General features: G+C 47.9%; 1 protein-coding gene and 1 long non-coding RNA gene across 2 annotated transcripts; one reads left to right on the forward strand and one right to left on the reverse strand.

The window, feature by feature from the left end:
* Positions 1–120: 120 nt before the first annotated feature.
* On the reverse strand, positions 121–14,935 carry RTRAF (RNA transcription, translation and transport factor). The gene is made up of 8 exons (XM_064659623.1): positions 14,746–14,935; positions 13,323–13,447; positions 11,904–12,003; positions 9,085–9,171; positions 7,835–7,923; positions 4,713–4,781; positions 1,240–1,288; positions 121–470 (listed from the first exon to the last, which is right to left on the reverse strand). The coding sequence occupies exons 1-8, from the start codon at positions 14,804–14,806 to the stop codon at positions 316–318; spliced, it is 735 nt and encodes a 244-aa protein (XP_064515693.1). The 5' UTR covers positions 14,807–14,935; the 3' UTR covers positions 121–315.
* On the forward strand, positions 10,035–11,195 carry LOC135416453 (uncharacterized). The gene is made up of 3 exons (XR_010431586.1): positions 10,035–10,418; positions 10,763–10,909; positions 11,000–11,195. It is a non-coding gene; the product is annotated as an uncharacterized LOC135416453 (long non-coding RNA).
* Positions 14,936–17,767: the final 2,832 nt, after the last annotated feature.

The following is a 17,767-nucleotide window of genomic DNA, read 5'->3' on the forward strand; positions in this document are numbered from 1 at the left end:
GGGCAGGACCTCAGCAAAAGAGGGTTTTATGTAACGCTCCCCTCTCGACACGAAGCCAAACACAATTGAAAAAGAGGGGAAAAAAAGTCTTATTTGCCAACCCAGAGCTAACCAGAACAATTTGTCTGTTTTCCCCAATCTCATTTATTTAAAGAAAAAAAAAAAAAGACAATTCATTAGAAGTCAGAATTCAATTTCCTGTTTTCTTTCCAAACAGTGAAACAATCCCGTTTCAAGCCGCATGCCGGAGTACGGGGCTGGAGGTGGTTCCTACTTGCACTAAGCACACACACAGGGCTGGAAGCCTTTATCCCTTCATCTCCCAACTTTCCCCAGTCTGTGGTCAGTCTTGGGATCAGCGATAATGGCCTGGACAGCAACGATGGCTTCGTTAATCTTGGTCTGCAGCTCCCGGAGCTCCTCTATGTGCAGCAGGCGGAGGATCTGGGCAGCCTCGTTGATAACAGCATCTGGGGAGGGGCAGGAAGAGAAACTTTCATTCCATCCATTATTTTTAGCTCACAGGAAGGACTTAAGAAGAGCTTAATTGGAGCTGGTGGTTGTGGTTTCCAGGCTGGCGATAGGAAACAACTTTCCCTGCTGCTACAGAGGGATGGGGTGTCCTCCAAAACCTCACCCAGCCCTCAAAAATCCAGGGTTGGGTCAGAGAATCAGAGAATCACAGGCTGGTGTGGGTTGGAAGGGATCTTAAGGATCATCTCATTCCAACCCTCTGCCATGGCCAGGGACACCTCCCAGTGGAAAGCTGGTATGAAACATTCCAAGCAGCGATTTAGGTGGCGTGGAGCCAGACTAGTGGAGTCCCAGGTCACCTGGTCATTCCTTATAAATAACCCATCAGGTCACGCCAACCTGAGCTGCCTCCATTAGGTTTTAGGTAAATCAGGCAGCTAAAATCCCTGGAAGCAGCACAGATGTCCTCTGCTGGTAGCAGCGGGATTTACAAACAGCAGGATGCATTCCTTCCTTCCTTCCGCTGGGAAACGTGGCTGCCATGAAAAGCTGTTATTTAAACATGACTCTGAAACAACATCTTCCCCAGCTCAGATTTAGGCTTTTCTGTTCCAAACCCAAATGCTCAGGAGTGCTCATAAATAACCAGCTGGGAGGGAGGAATTCTTTCCACTCCAGGGTTTTTTTTACTGGACACATCAGCTACATATTTGACAGTAATAGGCTCTGTGGCTGTTTAAAAGTCACATTAGGAGAAGTGCTCACCTCCCGTGTCAAATCCAAGAATGTGCTTTTCCAGAGCAACAGGCAGACCCTTTGAAAAGAAAAAAAAACGTGTTCAAATGCAGTTAAAAATGTATGTTTGGTAAACAAAAGCAAGTAATGCAGCAGGTAACTCTGGAGGAGAAGACACGAGTTTTGCTTGTGTGTGTTTGATTACACAAGTCTCTGTCCTCAAACACCAAACCCAGAGTTTTATTACAGAAAAATCTGCCTGGTTAATAATCCCCTGAGCTGTCAAGCAAACCCCATTGGACACACACTGCCTGCATTCAATCCTTAAAAGGCCAACACCAGGACTGGGAGAGAACACCCAATCCAGCAGCATCGCTCCCCAGGCAAACAAAAACCCTGCACAAACTGGGCTTTCTTAGAAACTTCTGCCTTTAAACAGCTGCCAGGTTTTAAGCATTGGATGATTCAAAAGAGCTGCAAAAATGCTCTGTAGTAAAGTTTCTCGAGCTCACAACTTCCAGCAACATCCCCCAAAGCATTTGCTCAAGTGTTAAGCTCAGGAATAAACTAAACATTCAATTTGCTAAACACTTGCTCTATTAAAACACTCCAAGGCAGAGTTTATTAGTGGTCATTTACAAGCATTGCTCTGTTTCCTTTACCCTCTCCAGCTGCAGAGGAGCAGTCACGCTAAATAATTACTCACCATGTCTCAAAATGCACTTAAAATTAGACTTAAACATTGCAAATCTCAGAATTTACTTTTGCTGCCTCAGTAATCTTTTTTCAACATTTGCCAAATGTTTTGCATTTGGCACAACAAAAACATTAAAGCTCAGTACCACCAGTTTCTGCAGTGATGGGGTTGTAAAGCTTCCAAATGGTGAGGATTTTGTTTAAAGGCTTTTATACACATGTAAAAAAAAAGGATCTGAGTTGATCAAAATACACATTAAATACAAAATGGTGACTGCAACTCATTACTTACCCCATTTCCAAAAAGTGGTTCTTTTCCATGGCTTTTATAGGCAAATATTTGTATTTTTAAGATTGCAGTCGAACATCTCCACTGTTAAAACTGCTGATAAAAATGCCCCTAATGCCACTTCAAACAGATTCTAGCAATATATCAGACTTCCTACGTGTATTTTTAAAGAAATTAGGTTTATACTTGAGGCTGCAAAGAGCTTCCTGCCACTCTGGTGTGTTTTTTGGTGTTTGGTTTTTTTTTTCCAGTCAGTTCTTTGTGGATGAATTCCCCGAGGTCACTGTTCCTCCAACACTGAGTGTCACCTTCACCTGGTCGCACAGCATTCCTTACCCTGCCTCCTTCCCACATTCCCTGTGTTTGCTGCTTTTTGGGAGGTGGGAGCTGCCTTTGGAATCCCCCCAGCCCACACCACAAGTATAACAAACACATCCTCCTTTGCACAGCAGCTTCAAGCACATCAGAGACTACACAGACCATTTCCAACCTCATCCCCCAAAAATTTAATTTATAAATGCTGCACAAAACACTTGCAATGGGCCTGACCACCACAGACAACTCCCCTGCAGCAGGAAGTATTAAAAATAAAACCAAATTCCCTGGGAGTGGGAGGAAAAAAGAGTGTCCAGATTTCACAGTAGGGGGAAAAAATACCCACTTTGTCGTGCTTTCAAATATATCCCCAGGGAGCATCCCTAAAGTGATCCTGAAGGGCATCTGTTGTACTTGTACCTACTTGGGATACACTCACCAGGGGAGAAAAACCCAAGATAAAAGGTTGTCAGCATAAATCTGACTCCTGTCAGTATAACCCTGAACTCACTGAATTGCCAGCCATTCAAAGTATAACCTAAAAATTATATCTTACCTCGCAAATATCTTGCAATATCTGACCTTGACCACCCAACAAGATAAATCTCATTTTTACTGGGTACATTTAAACCTCAACCACAGCAGTTTGTTTCCTCAGCACCACCCTCACCCCCATCCTTCAGTCAGAGAACATCTCTCCACCTATTTTACCTTTTCCCGCTCCATCCTGATCTCGCCAAGAAGGCAACTGGTGATATTTTGGGTATCAAGCTGTCTGCCATGAGCAGCCACAGCTTTTATTATTTATAACCTGTTTCTGAACACACAAAGTGCCACTGGCCAGTGTTTTGGCCATTAGCAAACCGGTCAAAATCAGCAGCAGAGCTCTAATTTTCCTTTCTTTTTATCCTGCAACCCTCTGCTTCGGAGATATTTTCTCCACTCCCCCGACACATCATGATGTTGATGATCTCTGCTGGCACAGACAAAGCTGTTTTCCTGCCTCTATCCCCCTGCTTTTTCTCCACCTCCCTTGAAATTCAGAACTCCTGAGGAGGATATGCTCCCAGTAATATTTATCACAGTCAGTGGCATCTCAACCTGAGACCTATCGAATATGAGCAACTCCTTGTCAGGAAAAAAATTCCCAGTTCCTCAAGGAAAATCCCATCTTGATTCCTGTGTGTCAGCTTTGCAGCTATGAAAACAACAACTAAAAGCTGGGTTTTATTATTATTATAGAACTTAAAATGAAGACAAGTCTCAGCTGCTTTCATATTTTTCTGCTCTTTTAACAGTTTTATGGATATACCAGTCCAAAGCTTTGATTTACTCTTCCAAGGCTTCTGGCAATTACTGCAACTCAGAGCACCTGTGGTTCCCTGTTGGAAAACATCCCTGGCAGTGTGATGATAATAAATAAATCATGGACTGTTGTGAGCAGCTGCCAGGAAAGATGAAGGGATTTGGGCTCTTTGAGCAGATCCAGTCACTTTATCAGGGACTCTCGTGCTCAAACACCTGATACACCTGCAGGGCAGGTGAGGCCTTTCCCAGCTGTGTCCAAACTCAGAGCCAGCAGCTGCTGTGCCAAATGCCAGAGAGATGAGCAGAGAAGTGGAATGCTGAAGAAATGACAAGCTGAAAAACCCCCAGGAACACCCTCCCAACAGAGGTTACAAAAGAATTCTCCAAAATCTGAGTTTAAGGGTGGAAGTTTCCTTCACCATCTCTTTTTTTGGGGAAGAGAGGAGGGAGGAGTTGGATGACCAACATCTCATGCCCCAAACATGAGGTGTATGCACAAAACAAAACACTCCACACAAGGAATGTTTCAACCTGTTTGCACGGCCAATGCTGCTGATTCCAAGGAAAAGCTGGGCCATACATTTCTTCTCATACTACAGACTTGCTGCACTGAACAGTCAGGGTAATGCTCTGGAAAATAACTAAGGGAAAAGCTATCCCATGATACATCACACAGATATATTTGTATCCAACTGAAACAAAAAGAGCTTTGCCTACCACCCTCCACAATCCTCTGGGTGCGTTGGGACCAGGGTGGTGAGGATAAAGGAAGCTTCCACCACCCTCCTAAAGGAAGTGTTGATACAGAACTGGCTTTGCCTGAGGGGACAGACATTTATCATCATTAATTGATGTGGAATAATTAATCCTGGACACATGGAATGTGCATACAAACCTCCTTGGACTGACTGGCCTTGGCAATGGCGTCCTGCGTCAAACGCTCCTGAACCAAAATGCGAATTGCCTGGGAAAGACATGGAAAGGTGAGAGGAAATAACTCATGCCTTGGTGCATTTCTCAGTAATTCCAAGGGAAAAGGGGCCAAAATTATAACTCAGCATAACCTCAAACCCAGTTTTGTGACAATTTTTTTTTGGAGAACTCTTTCAGACCTCAAACCATTTCATTTCACTCCTGGTGTCTCACGCGGGTGTGTGAAGAAGCTTAACCAGAACAGACAAGGACATTAATTCCACATGAGTTATTTCAGCCACTCCTGGGCCAGAAACTGCAAAGTGCAAGGAACAGCCCAAAAAGCTCATGATTTTTAGCCTGGAGAAAAGGAGGCTCAGGAGGGACCTTCTCACTCTACAACTCCCTGACAGGAGGGTGGAGTCGGGGCAGGGTGAGGGGTTGGGACCTTCTCTACTGGTAAAAAAACACAAGACAAGAGGAAACAGCCTCAATTTGCACCAGGGGAGGTTAAAATTGGATATTAGGAAAAATTTCTTCCCCAAAAGGGTTGTCCAGCCCTGGCACAGCTGCCCAGGGCAGTGGTGGAGTCCCCATCCCTGGAGGGATTTCAAAGCCGTGTGGATGTGGCACTTGGGGACATGGGGCAGTGGTGGCCTTGGCAGTGCTGGGAGAACAGTTGGACACAATAATTTAAAGGCCTTTTCCAACCTAAACAAGCTGATCACAATCCCAAAAGCAGCAGCACCACTTTTCTTTTTCTGTGATCTCACACCTTAAACGCTGCAGCAACGCAGATTCTTCAGGAAGGAAATCCTGCTTCAGGATGGAATTCCTGCTAACAGCACCTTCCAGTAGGTGCTGGACCACCTTCCATATGCAGAGAAACCCGGAGCAAGGCCATCCACCCAGGTTTTAAAAGAGACTGAGAGCAGAGAGGAGTTAATTTTAGACTCTGGAGCAAGAACAGCCTCGACTTTGACAATCCTGCTGCTCATCCGTTCTCACTGGCTCCAGCACATGGGATGAAATCCTATCGGAGCCATCAGTTACTGATCCTTTCCAGCTCTAAATGCCTCTAAGAATAACTGCAGGAATACCATCCAGGCAGACTTCCACAGGAAAGAAGAACTGGGTCTGTCAAACACATTCCTCAGACTTTCCCTGATGAGCAGCCAAACGTGGCAGAAGCAGCTTTACCGCTTCATGTTTCTCCCCCAGGATTTCTCCCAGGTTTGGTCATGATTAAAGCTGAGCTGATCCTAGAAAGTTCCCACAAAATACTTCTAGAAATCTTTCTAAATGAAGAGAATAGCCTGGACAGAAGAATGATTTGATGAGGAGTTTACCAGTAAATTCCAGCAGTGAAACCAGACCTTGTGAAAGAGAATTCCGAGTGCCTTTTGCCTTAGAACACAGATATCCAACTGTGTTACCCAGATGCTTCCTGATCAACCTGCCAGATTTAAATTAATAAAATGGGATTCCAAATATCTCTGCTTGCTCTGGGCCAGATGTCTGTGGTGTGCCTGCACCCTTTGGCTCTCCCTAAGCATCCTCTCCTGAGTGTCCAAGCCTTAACAGGGATCATAAATTCCCTCTGTGTGCACTGAAAACCTGCTTATTGTGGTGTGGAATGAAGAGTTTCACTGACACCTTCTAAGATCATCAAACCAGCACTGCTGTTGTTCATGTAACATGGATTTTCATTGCAGGGATTTACTCTCACTGTAACTAACAGCAAGAAAATTCAGGCTGGTTTTGTCCAGCTGCGTCTGTCCGAAAAAAGCAAGCCTAGAAATGTAGGAACAGTGACAGAAATGGAGAAACAGTGACAGAAATGGAGAAACAGTGACAGAAATGGAGAAACAGTGACAGAAATGGAGAAACAGTGACATAATTGTAAATGTATTTATGCAAAAAGCACATTCTATCTCTTCCAGCTGCCAGGAGCAAATCTGATGGACCCAGTAAAGTTTGCCAGCCCTGGACAATCCTGTAAGAAGAGGTGAAGGAATTCTGTCTGGAAAGAGCTGAGCTCATGCTGCAGGTCATCAACATCACCATTCCCAGCATCTCCTCTCTCTACCTCATATCCCTTTTCACTGATTTTTGTAGGATTTTAGGTTCGTTTTTTTTTGGTAGGGGTTTGATGTAAGATCTTCACTGCTCTTTAAAGATTGATGAAGGGTTCAAGGGTTATTTTATCTTCCCAAAAAAGGAGGATACCATACTGGAGAGACTGAGAAAGAATGGATGGGATAACTGCAGGCTGAGAATTCCTTAAGAAACCAGGCTACCAGGATAACACTCTTTCAGTAGACCTGTTACAGACTTACACACACTAAATAAACTTCAATACTCCTGGTGTTTAGTTTCTCCAAAATAAGTTTGGCAAATATCACAATTACTGTCATGAATGGAACTTCAGGGGTTTTTTTCAGTGAAATGCTTTTATTTTGGTGCCAAAGAAAACTCAGCTTATTTCCATATTTATGGCACGATCAAGTAGGAGCTCGGGATTGCTACAGTCTCATAAATAAATGTATTTAAAAAATACAGTATGGGATTGACCCCAAATCTACTGAGTTCCACCAGTAAAGCCCCAAATTTTCCTAAAGGCATAAAAAATATGCTTTAGAAAATTAATTATCCTATTTAGTGAGTTTAAAAGCCATAATTAGTTGTCAAAACTAAATTGACTCGAGTAATGACAAGGAATAAACAGTCCAAGAGAAGGAGGAGGAAACTTTTAACTGTGGGTCTCCCTTGGATGTTTGTTTTAAAACACCCTCTGCATCATTAGCTCCTATATTTTCAAGTTTCTCTGAATTTCTAGCACTGGAATACAACCTTCTCCTTTGAGCATGTTCCTCAAGGAACTCTGCTCCAACTGAACTGTTTACCAAGGTAATTACCCCTACATTAATTTCCAGGCTTTATGTTCTTCCCTGCTTGAAAAGACACAGAGGATAAGGGGTTTTTTTTCCCATTTGAGCCTAAAAATTCATATTTATCAGTAACTCTGCACCTCAAGCTATTAAACACAAACCAGGCACTGGGGAAAAGAAGGAAGAAAGGAGGTGGGACAAGGGGGAAACTCACCTTGAGCATCACCAAATAATCATCGTGGCGCTGGATCTGAAGCAGATTAGCCAAAGCCATCACTCCAGCCTTGAAATCAGGATTATTCACTGGAAAATAACCATTATCATTAAAAATATATGTTACTTTAACTGATTCCAGAAGATAAAACTGGCTTCCTGAGTCCATGGTATTGGATTGCTCTTAGGGATGGGCAAAGGCAATTCATCACCCTCCCTGGAAGTGTTCAGAGCACAGGTGGATGTGGCACTTGGGGACATTATTTAGTGGTGAACATGGCAGTGCTGGGTTAATGGTTGGACTTCATGATCTTAGAGGGCTTTTCCAACCTTAGGAATTCCATGATTCCAAGGCCATGGATACACAGCAGCGAGGAACCACTTAATCTGGCTGCAGAACAACCAGGTAAAGTCTTTGAAAATAAAGCAAGTTACATGCAGGTGTTTATTTTATATCTACCTACATATAAAAATAAAATATAATATTTATAAATATAACATATAAACACAAATATTCACATCTACTGTACAGATATTTATTTTACACACTTTTATCACTGTGGAGCAGAACTGTGCCTGCTGGGTGAGGGCAGCACCAATTCCCAGCTGCCTTTTTGTAGGAGGAGGAATGGGAAAAAAAACATGGGGATAATTTTACAGCTATTTTCCACCACTTCCACTTTTAGTGAGAAAAAACCCAAAATTATTTTGACAGGAACAGCTGGGGAAGACTGAACCAACACATAACACCTGACAGTATGGAAGTAACCAGCGTGCAATCATGATTCCTTGGATTTTTAAAAAATTTTTAAGGTATTTTGCTATTTCTCCCTCACCCACAGTAAGTATTTATGATTTACAGAACTCTCTGCAAAGCTGTCAAGGTAAACACCCTTCAGCTGCTCCTTCACTGCCAATAAGAGCCCTCTCTAATTATTCATATCTGGGCACCTCGTTCTGCTGGGAAAGGTTCTCCCTGTTGCCCTTCTTTTTCCCAACAGGAGAAGCTCACATCCATATGGAATTCACGTGGAGCAGTTCCTCTTTAACAGGAGCACAGAAACAACTCTAACTCTCAAACCACTGTTCACAGAGAAGCACTTCCAGCAGGTGTAAAATACACGAGCTCTGCACTCCTGAAGCTTTAAGCTGGGCTTTAAAAATCTGCATCACGGGATTAAACAACCTCAAAGCTGAAGAACACACAGGCCATGGAACCCATTCCCACCCAGGAGGTTGGTGCACACTCACCATCCAGGTTGATCAGTGGCTCTGCATTTTTGGCTGTGTTGTCAGTGTTTTTAGCACCATCAGGGGTAGAATCCTTATATTTATCAGCTGCAAAATTAAGAGACAAACACGAACACCGTTAGAGCCAGTGACAAAAACAACCAGCTCCAAGTTTAGCACCAAGCTGGAGTTCGCTATACCTGGATTTTTTGGGGTGTTTTAATTATCCAAGAGCCTTCTGAGCTTATAAACTGGTATTTTGGAGCTCCCTACTAATGTTCCCAAAGGCTGAGAAGCAGAGTGCAGGTATTTATATCCCATCCTTGTGTTGGGCAGAGCTCAGCCCTGCAGGAATTATGATGGAAAACAGCACCTTGGCTGTTATTTTTTTGCCCCCAGTAATTACATTTGTACCCCCACTCTCACTACAAGCAGATGAAACTGCTGTGACTGTGGAGATTTGACTCAACTTTTTCATAACCTTGTCCTAGTTCCCAAGGGTTCCAGATCTACTCCCTGTAAAAGAGGGGTCTAAGAATAACTTATTGGAATAAGTGTAGTACTAAATATAATGCATTTAATACACTTCAGAGTAAGTTCTCATAAAGGCAATCCCACAGGGAGAAGGGGATAAATATGTACAATGGGGGTTGCTCTATCCAGAAATTAAATAATAAATGCAATTATGCTACTGCAGCCCCAGGGGAGCTGAAAGGAAACAGAGTATGGGGCGAAAACAAGCACATGGAACTGTATTTATTTTGTTTAAAGATAGCAAGATATGCTTTTGACATTGTCTGAATTTGATGAATATTTCACAAAAGCACTGTGAATTTGTCTAGGGGAAGGTGTCCCTGCCCATGGCATTTGATGGCAGCTGACACACCCAGCACCTGGGCTGACATTCCCTGCCTGTGGGGTGCCAGGCTTGTGACATCACAGCACGTTTGGCGACACGTGGTGGGTGACAAGTGACAACCAGAGCTCAGGCTCTGTGAGCTGGGCCCAGGGTGAGCTGAGCAGAGATCCCAGCAGGATGTTCAGACTCCCTGAGCTGGGCCCAGGCTGAGCTGAGCAGCGATCCCAGCAGGATGCTCCGAGCGGAGCTTCCCCTGCTCCTGACCCTCGGTGTGTCCTGGCTCTTCCCCCGGGACAGTGGCTCTTCCTGCCCTCCCTCCTGGGCCACCCTGGTGTGGGATGTGCCTCCCCCGCTGCTGGAGCAGGAGGGCACTGCCAGGGGGGGCATCACCACCCCACAGGTGGTTTTTTGGAGCACCTCAGCCCTGTGCCTGCTGCTCCTGGGGTATTACCTTGGGCGCCTCCTTGCCAGAAAAGCCAGGAGACCCTGGAGAAAGGTGAGGGAACGGCAGGAGGGTGGTCAGGGAGCCCATGGGGAGAAGGAAGGTCCTCCCCAGCCCTTTGCCAGCCCCAGGAGGCAGAGGTGGGGCTCAGCCACCATGGAGGAAACCAGGACAGGCTGAGCATCCCTACCCACAGCAGGGGGTTGGAACAAAATGGTCTTTAAGGCGCCTTCCAACCCAAACCATTCCATGATTCTGGCACGAGCTCTGCCTGGGGCAGCCCAGCCAGGCTTGAGTCTTTCTCCAGGAGAGGCCAAGCCCATCATCCAGAGTAGTCTCGGCCCCCTGAGGCCCCTCTGCCCTTTCCATCACAAGGCTCCCTGCCCTGTGCCTTCCAGGTGAGACCCTCAGACATCACCTGCCGGGACGGTTCCTGCTGCAAGTCCTACTGGCTGATGCGCCGGCTCAAGGAGGATCCCGAGCTGATGAAGCGCTTCCGGAAGCACCTGAGCAACTGCAGGACATTTGCCCTGGACAAAATTCAGGTCAGGAGGAACCTGGCCCGGCTGGAGATGCCCCTGCCCAGGGCAGGGGTTTGGCCTAGAGGGTCTTTACAGGTTCCTTTCAATTTACAGGTTCCTTTCAACCCAAACGGCTCTGTGATTCCCCAGGCAAGGGAACAAGAAAAAGTGGGAAAACTTGGAAGAGGAGATGACAGACATTCCCAGCTCCAGCAGGGTTCTCGGGAAGGCAGAACACTGCAGGGGTCAGAATGAGTTGTGCTGTCCCTTTTCCTTGGGCCACCTTGGACAATAAATGTTTTAGATGCAACTGTGTCCAAGGTAAAAATAGCATGGAATGGATGCTCCAAGGGAAGGTACATTCCCTACAGAGGGAAGTGACACTGCACAGGGACACTGCAAAGTGCCTCTGAACCAAAGGGAAATCATATCCATGCCAACTGTTCAGGCTTCTCCACAGAAAAAGCAGGAAACAAGAAGACCTGCATCAGCAGTTAAAAAAAATCAGAAAATTGGACCCTCCTACACTGCCTGTAAACAACATTATTCCAATAATTAGTCCCACAGGATTAAGTGAGGCTGCTCTCTCACTCTCAGTTAAACACATCCAAATGCCTGCACAGACCACCATAGAATTTTACTTCCTTAGATAAGATAAAGGGCCTCCAGAAGAGCTAGAGAGACTTTGGACAAGGGCCTGGAGTGACAGGAAAAGGGGGAATGGCTTCCCACTGACACAGGGCAGGATGAGATGGGATATTGGGAAGGAATTCTTCCCTGTGAGGGTGGGGAGGCCCTGGCACAGGTTGCCCAGAGAAGCTGTGGCTGCCCCAGCCCTGGAAGTGTTCCAGGCCAGGTTGGATGGGGCTTGGAGTACCTGGGATAGCAGAAGGTGTCCCTGCCCATGGCAGGGGGGTAGAAGGAGATGGGCTGTAAGGTCCTTTCAGGGATTCCATGAAAATAAAGAGAAACTCCCATTTCCCACCCATTCTGAACCATTAAATCCATTCCCTCATACCATTGTCTCCATACTCCAGCCTAACAGCCAAGCCAAGAAGCCAATCCACTGTTTCTTGTCGTTCCTGTATTTTGAAGGGACAGTTCACGTCCTTCATGTACTGAGGAGCAAAGAGAAGAGCAAACAAACAGATGTTACTGACCTGTGTGAATTAATCTGGAGCACAGAACTGTTGTGGGAACAGTCACTCTCCCACAGGCCTTATAGGTAGAAGACATTAATTAACAAGAAGCATCATTGTGGAATTCCTGCTCTGGCATCTGATCCATCCAAGAGATACTGGAGTGTCCCAATCCACCTCTAACTTTGAGTCTGACTTTTATTAAAAAGGAGGTGCCACTGCTAAATGTTATTTATTGCCAGGCTGCACCCAGAGAAACCAACACACCCTTTCTTTGCTCTCTGCTCATGTTACAGAGCAACTGGAGCATGGGAAAGGGGAACAAATGGCAGCAAAAGCTTCCCACCCGGAGCAGGAAGGAGGAATGAGGCTGCCTAAGGCTTTCACAATGCTGAAAACAGAGGATTCCCAGGGGCAGCAGAAGTAATTCTCCCTTTTTTAGGGATTGTGTATAACGAGAGAGAACAGAAAGTGGCTGACATTCTGTCTCTGCTCTTCTCAGCCCAGAACACAGGATCCAGCCCAGGCTGCTGCCAAGACTCCCAAAGGCCAGGACATTCTGTTGTGTCCCTCTGCTGCCAGTAATTCCAACAACATCTACATTTATCTATAGAATATTGGAATGATTTAGGATCCCCCTGCAAAGCCTGAGCACTGCAACTCCTGGGCAGTGAGCACAGCACGTGATTCCAGGGGGAAAAAAAAGTGGGATGAACGGGCTCTGAGCATTACAGAGCTGCACTTTCAGCTCTTTGCTGGGCTGTTTGGAAAAAAAAGGGAAATGGGAAGCAAGAGGAAAAGCTCAACAGCCTCGTGGTGACTCAGAATGTCAGGAGCACAGAGGAGATCACCCATGCACGATGGCTTTGTGCCAGCCATGGAAAGCCATCCATCTGGAATGCCACGAGGTGCAGAGCTGTAGCTTTCTTCCACATGCTGGCACAGCCTAATCCACTTTCCTTTTGGTACATGGCAATCATTAATGCAGAAAAGAAGCTGTTTATTTGCAGTCAACCTTCCTTCTGCTTCAAGAGCTGAGTCAGATCAGGCAAAAAAAAAAAAAAAAGGGATCAGGGTGGATACTCCACCTCTTGTACAAGCTGAGTGCAAACCTTGTACAAAATTCTCCCATCTTAATAACTCCCCCAGTTTGGCCTCAAGAATACATTTAAATTCCTAAAAATATAAGAGTTCACTGACAGGACAAATATTCAGAGTCATTTCCATTCAACAACTGCAGCAGCTGTTAAACATCATTTACACCAACACTTGAAAGTGTGTTTGGAACAAGGAAATACCTTCTCAAAGGATTTGGGCCAGTCATCACTGTGGATGTTCCTCAAATTCCCTCGGTCTTCAATCTTGTAGTGTCTGATTTTCTGGTCTTCCAGCCAGACAATAAAGTTCCTGAATTCTGTTTCATCTGTTGGGAGAGGGAAACAAAGCAGGAATTAACCAATAGCTTAAAGGCAGAAACAAGACTTTATTTTTTTTATGGTAAAAGCACTCAAGGGCATCAGTATTTGTATGAATTGGATCAAAACTTAAAGTGTATATATATTTCTATCTAACACTAAAATCATGTATCCCCTGACCAATAACCAACCCTGAGTGGTTTCCATCTTTCAAGTCACTTCAAACTGGCTTGTAACTGACTGACTACAACAAAAGGCATCAGCCAACAGGTTGGTTTTGTTGGGAATACCATTATAACTTATCAAGCAAAGAGGAAAAGTGAAAAAAATGAGAGAGAAATTCAGTTTCTAGCTCTGTTTTCCAGACAAACAAGACAAAATTCCTCCCCAAAAAAACACCACACAGATGTCGTGGCTGCAAAGGCATTTTCTTCCTTTACTGTTGACTCAACTCTTCTTGACTGTTGATTCAAAATCTCATTATTTGGGAGCTGGAATTCCATATACAAAGGCTGTGGTCCACACAGGGATATTCAGATTGGATGAAGCAATTGGTCTGTACCTGTGCTACGGTGACAGAACCCACTTGTGGACACAGCAGGTCACAGCTCTGGGTGTCACCAGCCCTCCAAAACCTTTTGGCATCGGAGGAGCTTTAATCATGGAATTCTGGAATGGTTTGAGCTGGGAAGGACCTTAAAGCTCATCCAGTTCCACCCCCTGCCATGGGCAGGGACACCTTCCACTAGACCAGGTTGCTCCAAGCCCTGTCCAGCCTGGGCCTGGAACACTTCCAGGGATCCAGGGGCAGCCACAGCTTCTCTGGGCAACCTGTGCCAGGGCCTCACCACCCTCACTGCAAAAAAATTTAATTCCTATTTATAATAAGAAACAGAGACACGGTCACAGCACACACAAAGGAAACCTTTGAGTAAGACCTTCTAAATTTTCTAAACTGGCAAAACAAACCCTTTAAGCGAAAAAAGAAGAAACGGTTAACCGGGAGGAACTTGGGACACGCAAAAAAAAAAGATGCGAGCACACAACATCCCAGTAAAACCACGCGATTTTATTATCACGTTGCAAATATTATCGTGTCCTAAATCCTGCGCTGCAGCTCAGCCCTGAGCCCGGGGAGCTGCGATGGGAACCCAGCAGACCCTTAACTAGCTTATCCTAATTAACAGACTAGAATCATTAAATGGTTTGGGTGGGAAGGGGCCTTAAAGCCCGTCCCGTGCGCAGGGACACCTTCCCAGACCGGGTCTCTCCAAACCCCGTCCCGGCCCCCCCCTCAGTCCCTCACCCCTGCAGTTGAACCCGGCGGGATTGTGGTAGTCGAGCGCCGAGAGCTTGCGGCGGAACATGGTCCCGGTGATCCGGGTGATCCCGGTGATCCCGATCCCGGTGATCCCGATCCCGGTGGTGCCGGTGCCGATCCCGCCTCCCCCGCTCAGGCCGCGCCGACGTGACGGGCCCGAGCGAAGGAAGCGCCCGCCCCCGGCCCTGCGCTCCGCTCACCCATTGGCCAGCGCGCTGAGCGGCAGCCGCCGCGGCCAATCAGAGCGGCGGAAGGGGCTGCCGGAAGGGGAAGAGGCGCTCGCCCGCCTTCAGGGACACGGCGGGAAGGGGCGGGGCCAGAGAAGGGGCGGGGTCATAGGGGTGGGACCTGTGTGGTGGGCGGGGTCTGATGTGGTGGGCGGGGTCTGTAAGGGGGAGGGGCCTGTGCCCGCCGCAGTGCGAATTGGGGGTGTTCGCTGGGCTGTACTGGGAGCTGTACTGGGAATGCTGGGTACCTGTACTGGGAGTGCTGGGGAACTGTACTGGGAGCTCTGGAATGCTGGGAGCGCTGGGGAGCTGTACTGGGAGCGCTGGGAGCACTGGGGAGCCGTACTGGGAGCTCTGGAAGTGCTGGGAGCACTGGGAAGCCGTACTGGGAGCACTGGGGAGCTGTACTGGGAATGCTAGGGAACTGTACTGGGAGCGCTAGGAGTATTGGGGAGCTGTGCTGGGAGTGCTGGGGAGCTGTACTGGGAAGCTGTGCTGGAGATCACTGGGGAGCATCGAGCTGTACTGGGAGCACTGGGGAGCAGTGTGCTGTACTGGGAGCACTGAGAGTGCTGTACGGGTGCACTGGGGAGGAGCTGTGCGTTTTACTGGGCAGCACTGGGGAGCAGTGAGCTGTACTGGGAAGAACTGGGAAGCACGGAGCTGTACTGAGGAGCACTGGGGAGCAGTGAGCTGTACTGGGCAGGACTGGGCAGCACTATGGAGCATTGGGCAGCCCTGGGCAGCCGGCAGGGGAAGGATGCCAGTTTGAGGGGGGTTTTTGGGTGCTTTTCCCTGGAGAAGGTGATGAGCTCCGGTTCAGAGTGAGCCCACCCCCGTCCTCCCCCCCCTCTCCCAGGCCGGGGTGGCACTTTGCAGACGTGGTGCTGACAGCGTGACGAGCCAGTGCAATCAGTATTCATCCTGACATTTCCCTCCGTGCCAGCCCTTCCCAGCGCTCCAGCTGGCAGCCCCGCGATGGCAGGGTGGCACAGGGATGAGCCAACCCCTTTCCATGGAACTCCCAAGCCCTGGGGGAACCTGGGGGGCTTCTGCCTCCCTTTCCCTTTAGCATCATTCCTCTTTCATTCGCTGTATCTCCTCCAGCTTGTTCCTGGAGCGGTTTAAGGAGGGCAGGGGCTCCCTGTGATCGCTTCCTCCTTCAGCTTTTATGGAATCATGGAATCCTGGAATGGTTTGGGTTGGAAGAGACCTTAAAGCCCATCTCATTCCACCCCCTGCCATGGGCAGGGACACCTCCCACGCTCCAAGCCCCATCCAACCTGGCCTTTAACACTTCCAGGGATGGGGTAGCCACAGCTTCTCTGGGCAACCTGTGCCAGGGCCTCCCCACCCTCACAGGGAAGAATTCCATAAATCCCACCTAAATTTCCTCTCTTTCAGTTTGAACCCATTACTCCTTGTCCTGTCACTGCCGTTCCTGATGGAAGGTCCCTCTCTGACCTCACACCTGGAGCCCACGAGGGCTTCAGCGTGTCACCAATACGTGTGTAAGGGGTGACATGGAAGTGACAGTAAAGGCACAAAGACTCCAGCATGGATAAAAGGAGCTTGGGACTGTCCCCAGGGTGCCCTCAGCCACACCAGTGTCACACACTGTCCACCCCAGCAAGGAGGACCAGGGATGGATGCAGTGAAACCTCTGCTCTCCACCCTTCCTCTGCCTCTCCTGCCTTCATCACCCTCAGAACAGCCCTTCCCCTTCCTACCTCATCCCCTTTCACCCTGGATTTGGGGATCATCCCCTTCCCTGGTGGGTCCAACCCTTCCTGCAGCAACACCCAGGGCAAATCCATGCCCAGCAGCTGCAGTGCTTCTCCTCTCCCCACTCCACGCTGCAGAGCTAATGAATGCAATTAGTGCAAATGGGTTTATTCTCATTAGGGACCCGCCCAGGGCCTGATGCCGGTGTGGGGATGGGCAGCAGTGAGGAGTGCAGGGAGCAGCATCCCGCCCACGCTCTCCCTGGATGCTCCACACCTCCTCCAGCTCAGCAGATGCTGCTGCTCCGGAGTGAGGATGGAACGGGGCGAGCATTGGAGATGGAGGGGAGCCAGCGAGGTGTGAAGCAGCTGAGCTGCCTGGCTTGGCACAGCGAGCAGGAGACAGTTGGCTTGTTCTTTAACAGTGACACCATTTCCCTTTCAAGCTGTTCTGATGGACACAGAGAAGGATGAGAGGCTGAGGGTTGAGCCCTGGCAGCGCAGGAGAGAGGGGGGACACTTCCAGCATCTCGGGGTTGGGCAACATCTTGCTGCTCGCTGACGTGTTCGGAATGTGGATGGAAAACTGGAATCCGTGCTGGGCTCAGTGCTGGTGGGTTTCATTGCAAAACCCATCCTGCCACCTTGTTCCCGGCCCCAGGGGTGGGCTGAGGCCAAGCAGCCTCAAATTGGGTCTGGCTGCTTTGCTGGGAAATCATCTGCTCATGAGAGTCCTGTGAAACAGGAGCGGAAGTGCAGGGTGTGGTAAGTTTGGTAGGAACAGAGTATCTTCGATTCTATGATCAGGAGGTGTTTTGGCAGTGGAACAAGTAAGAATTATGGGATCGTAGAATCCTGGAACGGTTTGGGTTGGAAGGGACCTTAAAGATCTTCCAGTTCCGCCCCTCTGCCATGGGCAGGGACACCTTCCACTAGACCAGGTTGTTCCAATCCTCGTCCAACCTGGCCTGGAACACTTCCAGGGATCCAGGGGCAGCCACAGCTTCTCTGGGCAACCTGTGCCAGGGCCTCATCACTCCCATGGGGAAGAATTTC

The sequence above is a fragment of the Pseudopipra pipra genome, chromosome 6 (genome assembly GCF_036250125.1).
Source record: "Pseudopipra pipra isolate bDixPip1 chromosome 6, bDixPip1.hap1, whole genome shotgun sequence".
NCBI classification, from domain to species: domain Eukaryota; kingdom Metazoa; phylum Chordata; class Aves; order Passeriformes; family Pipridae; genus Pseudopipra; species Pseudopipra pipra.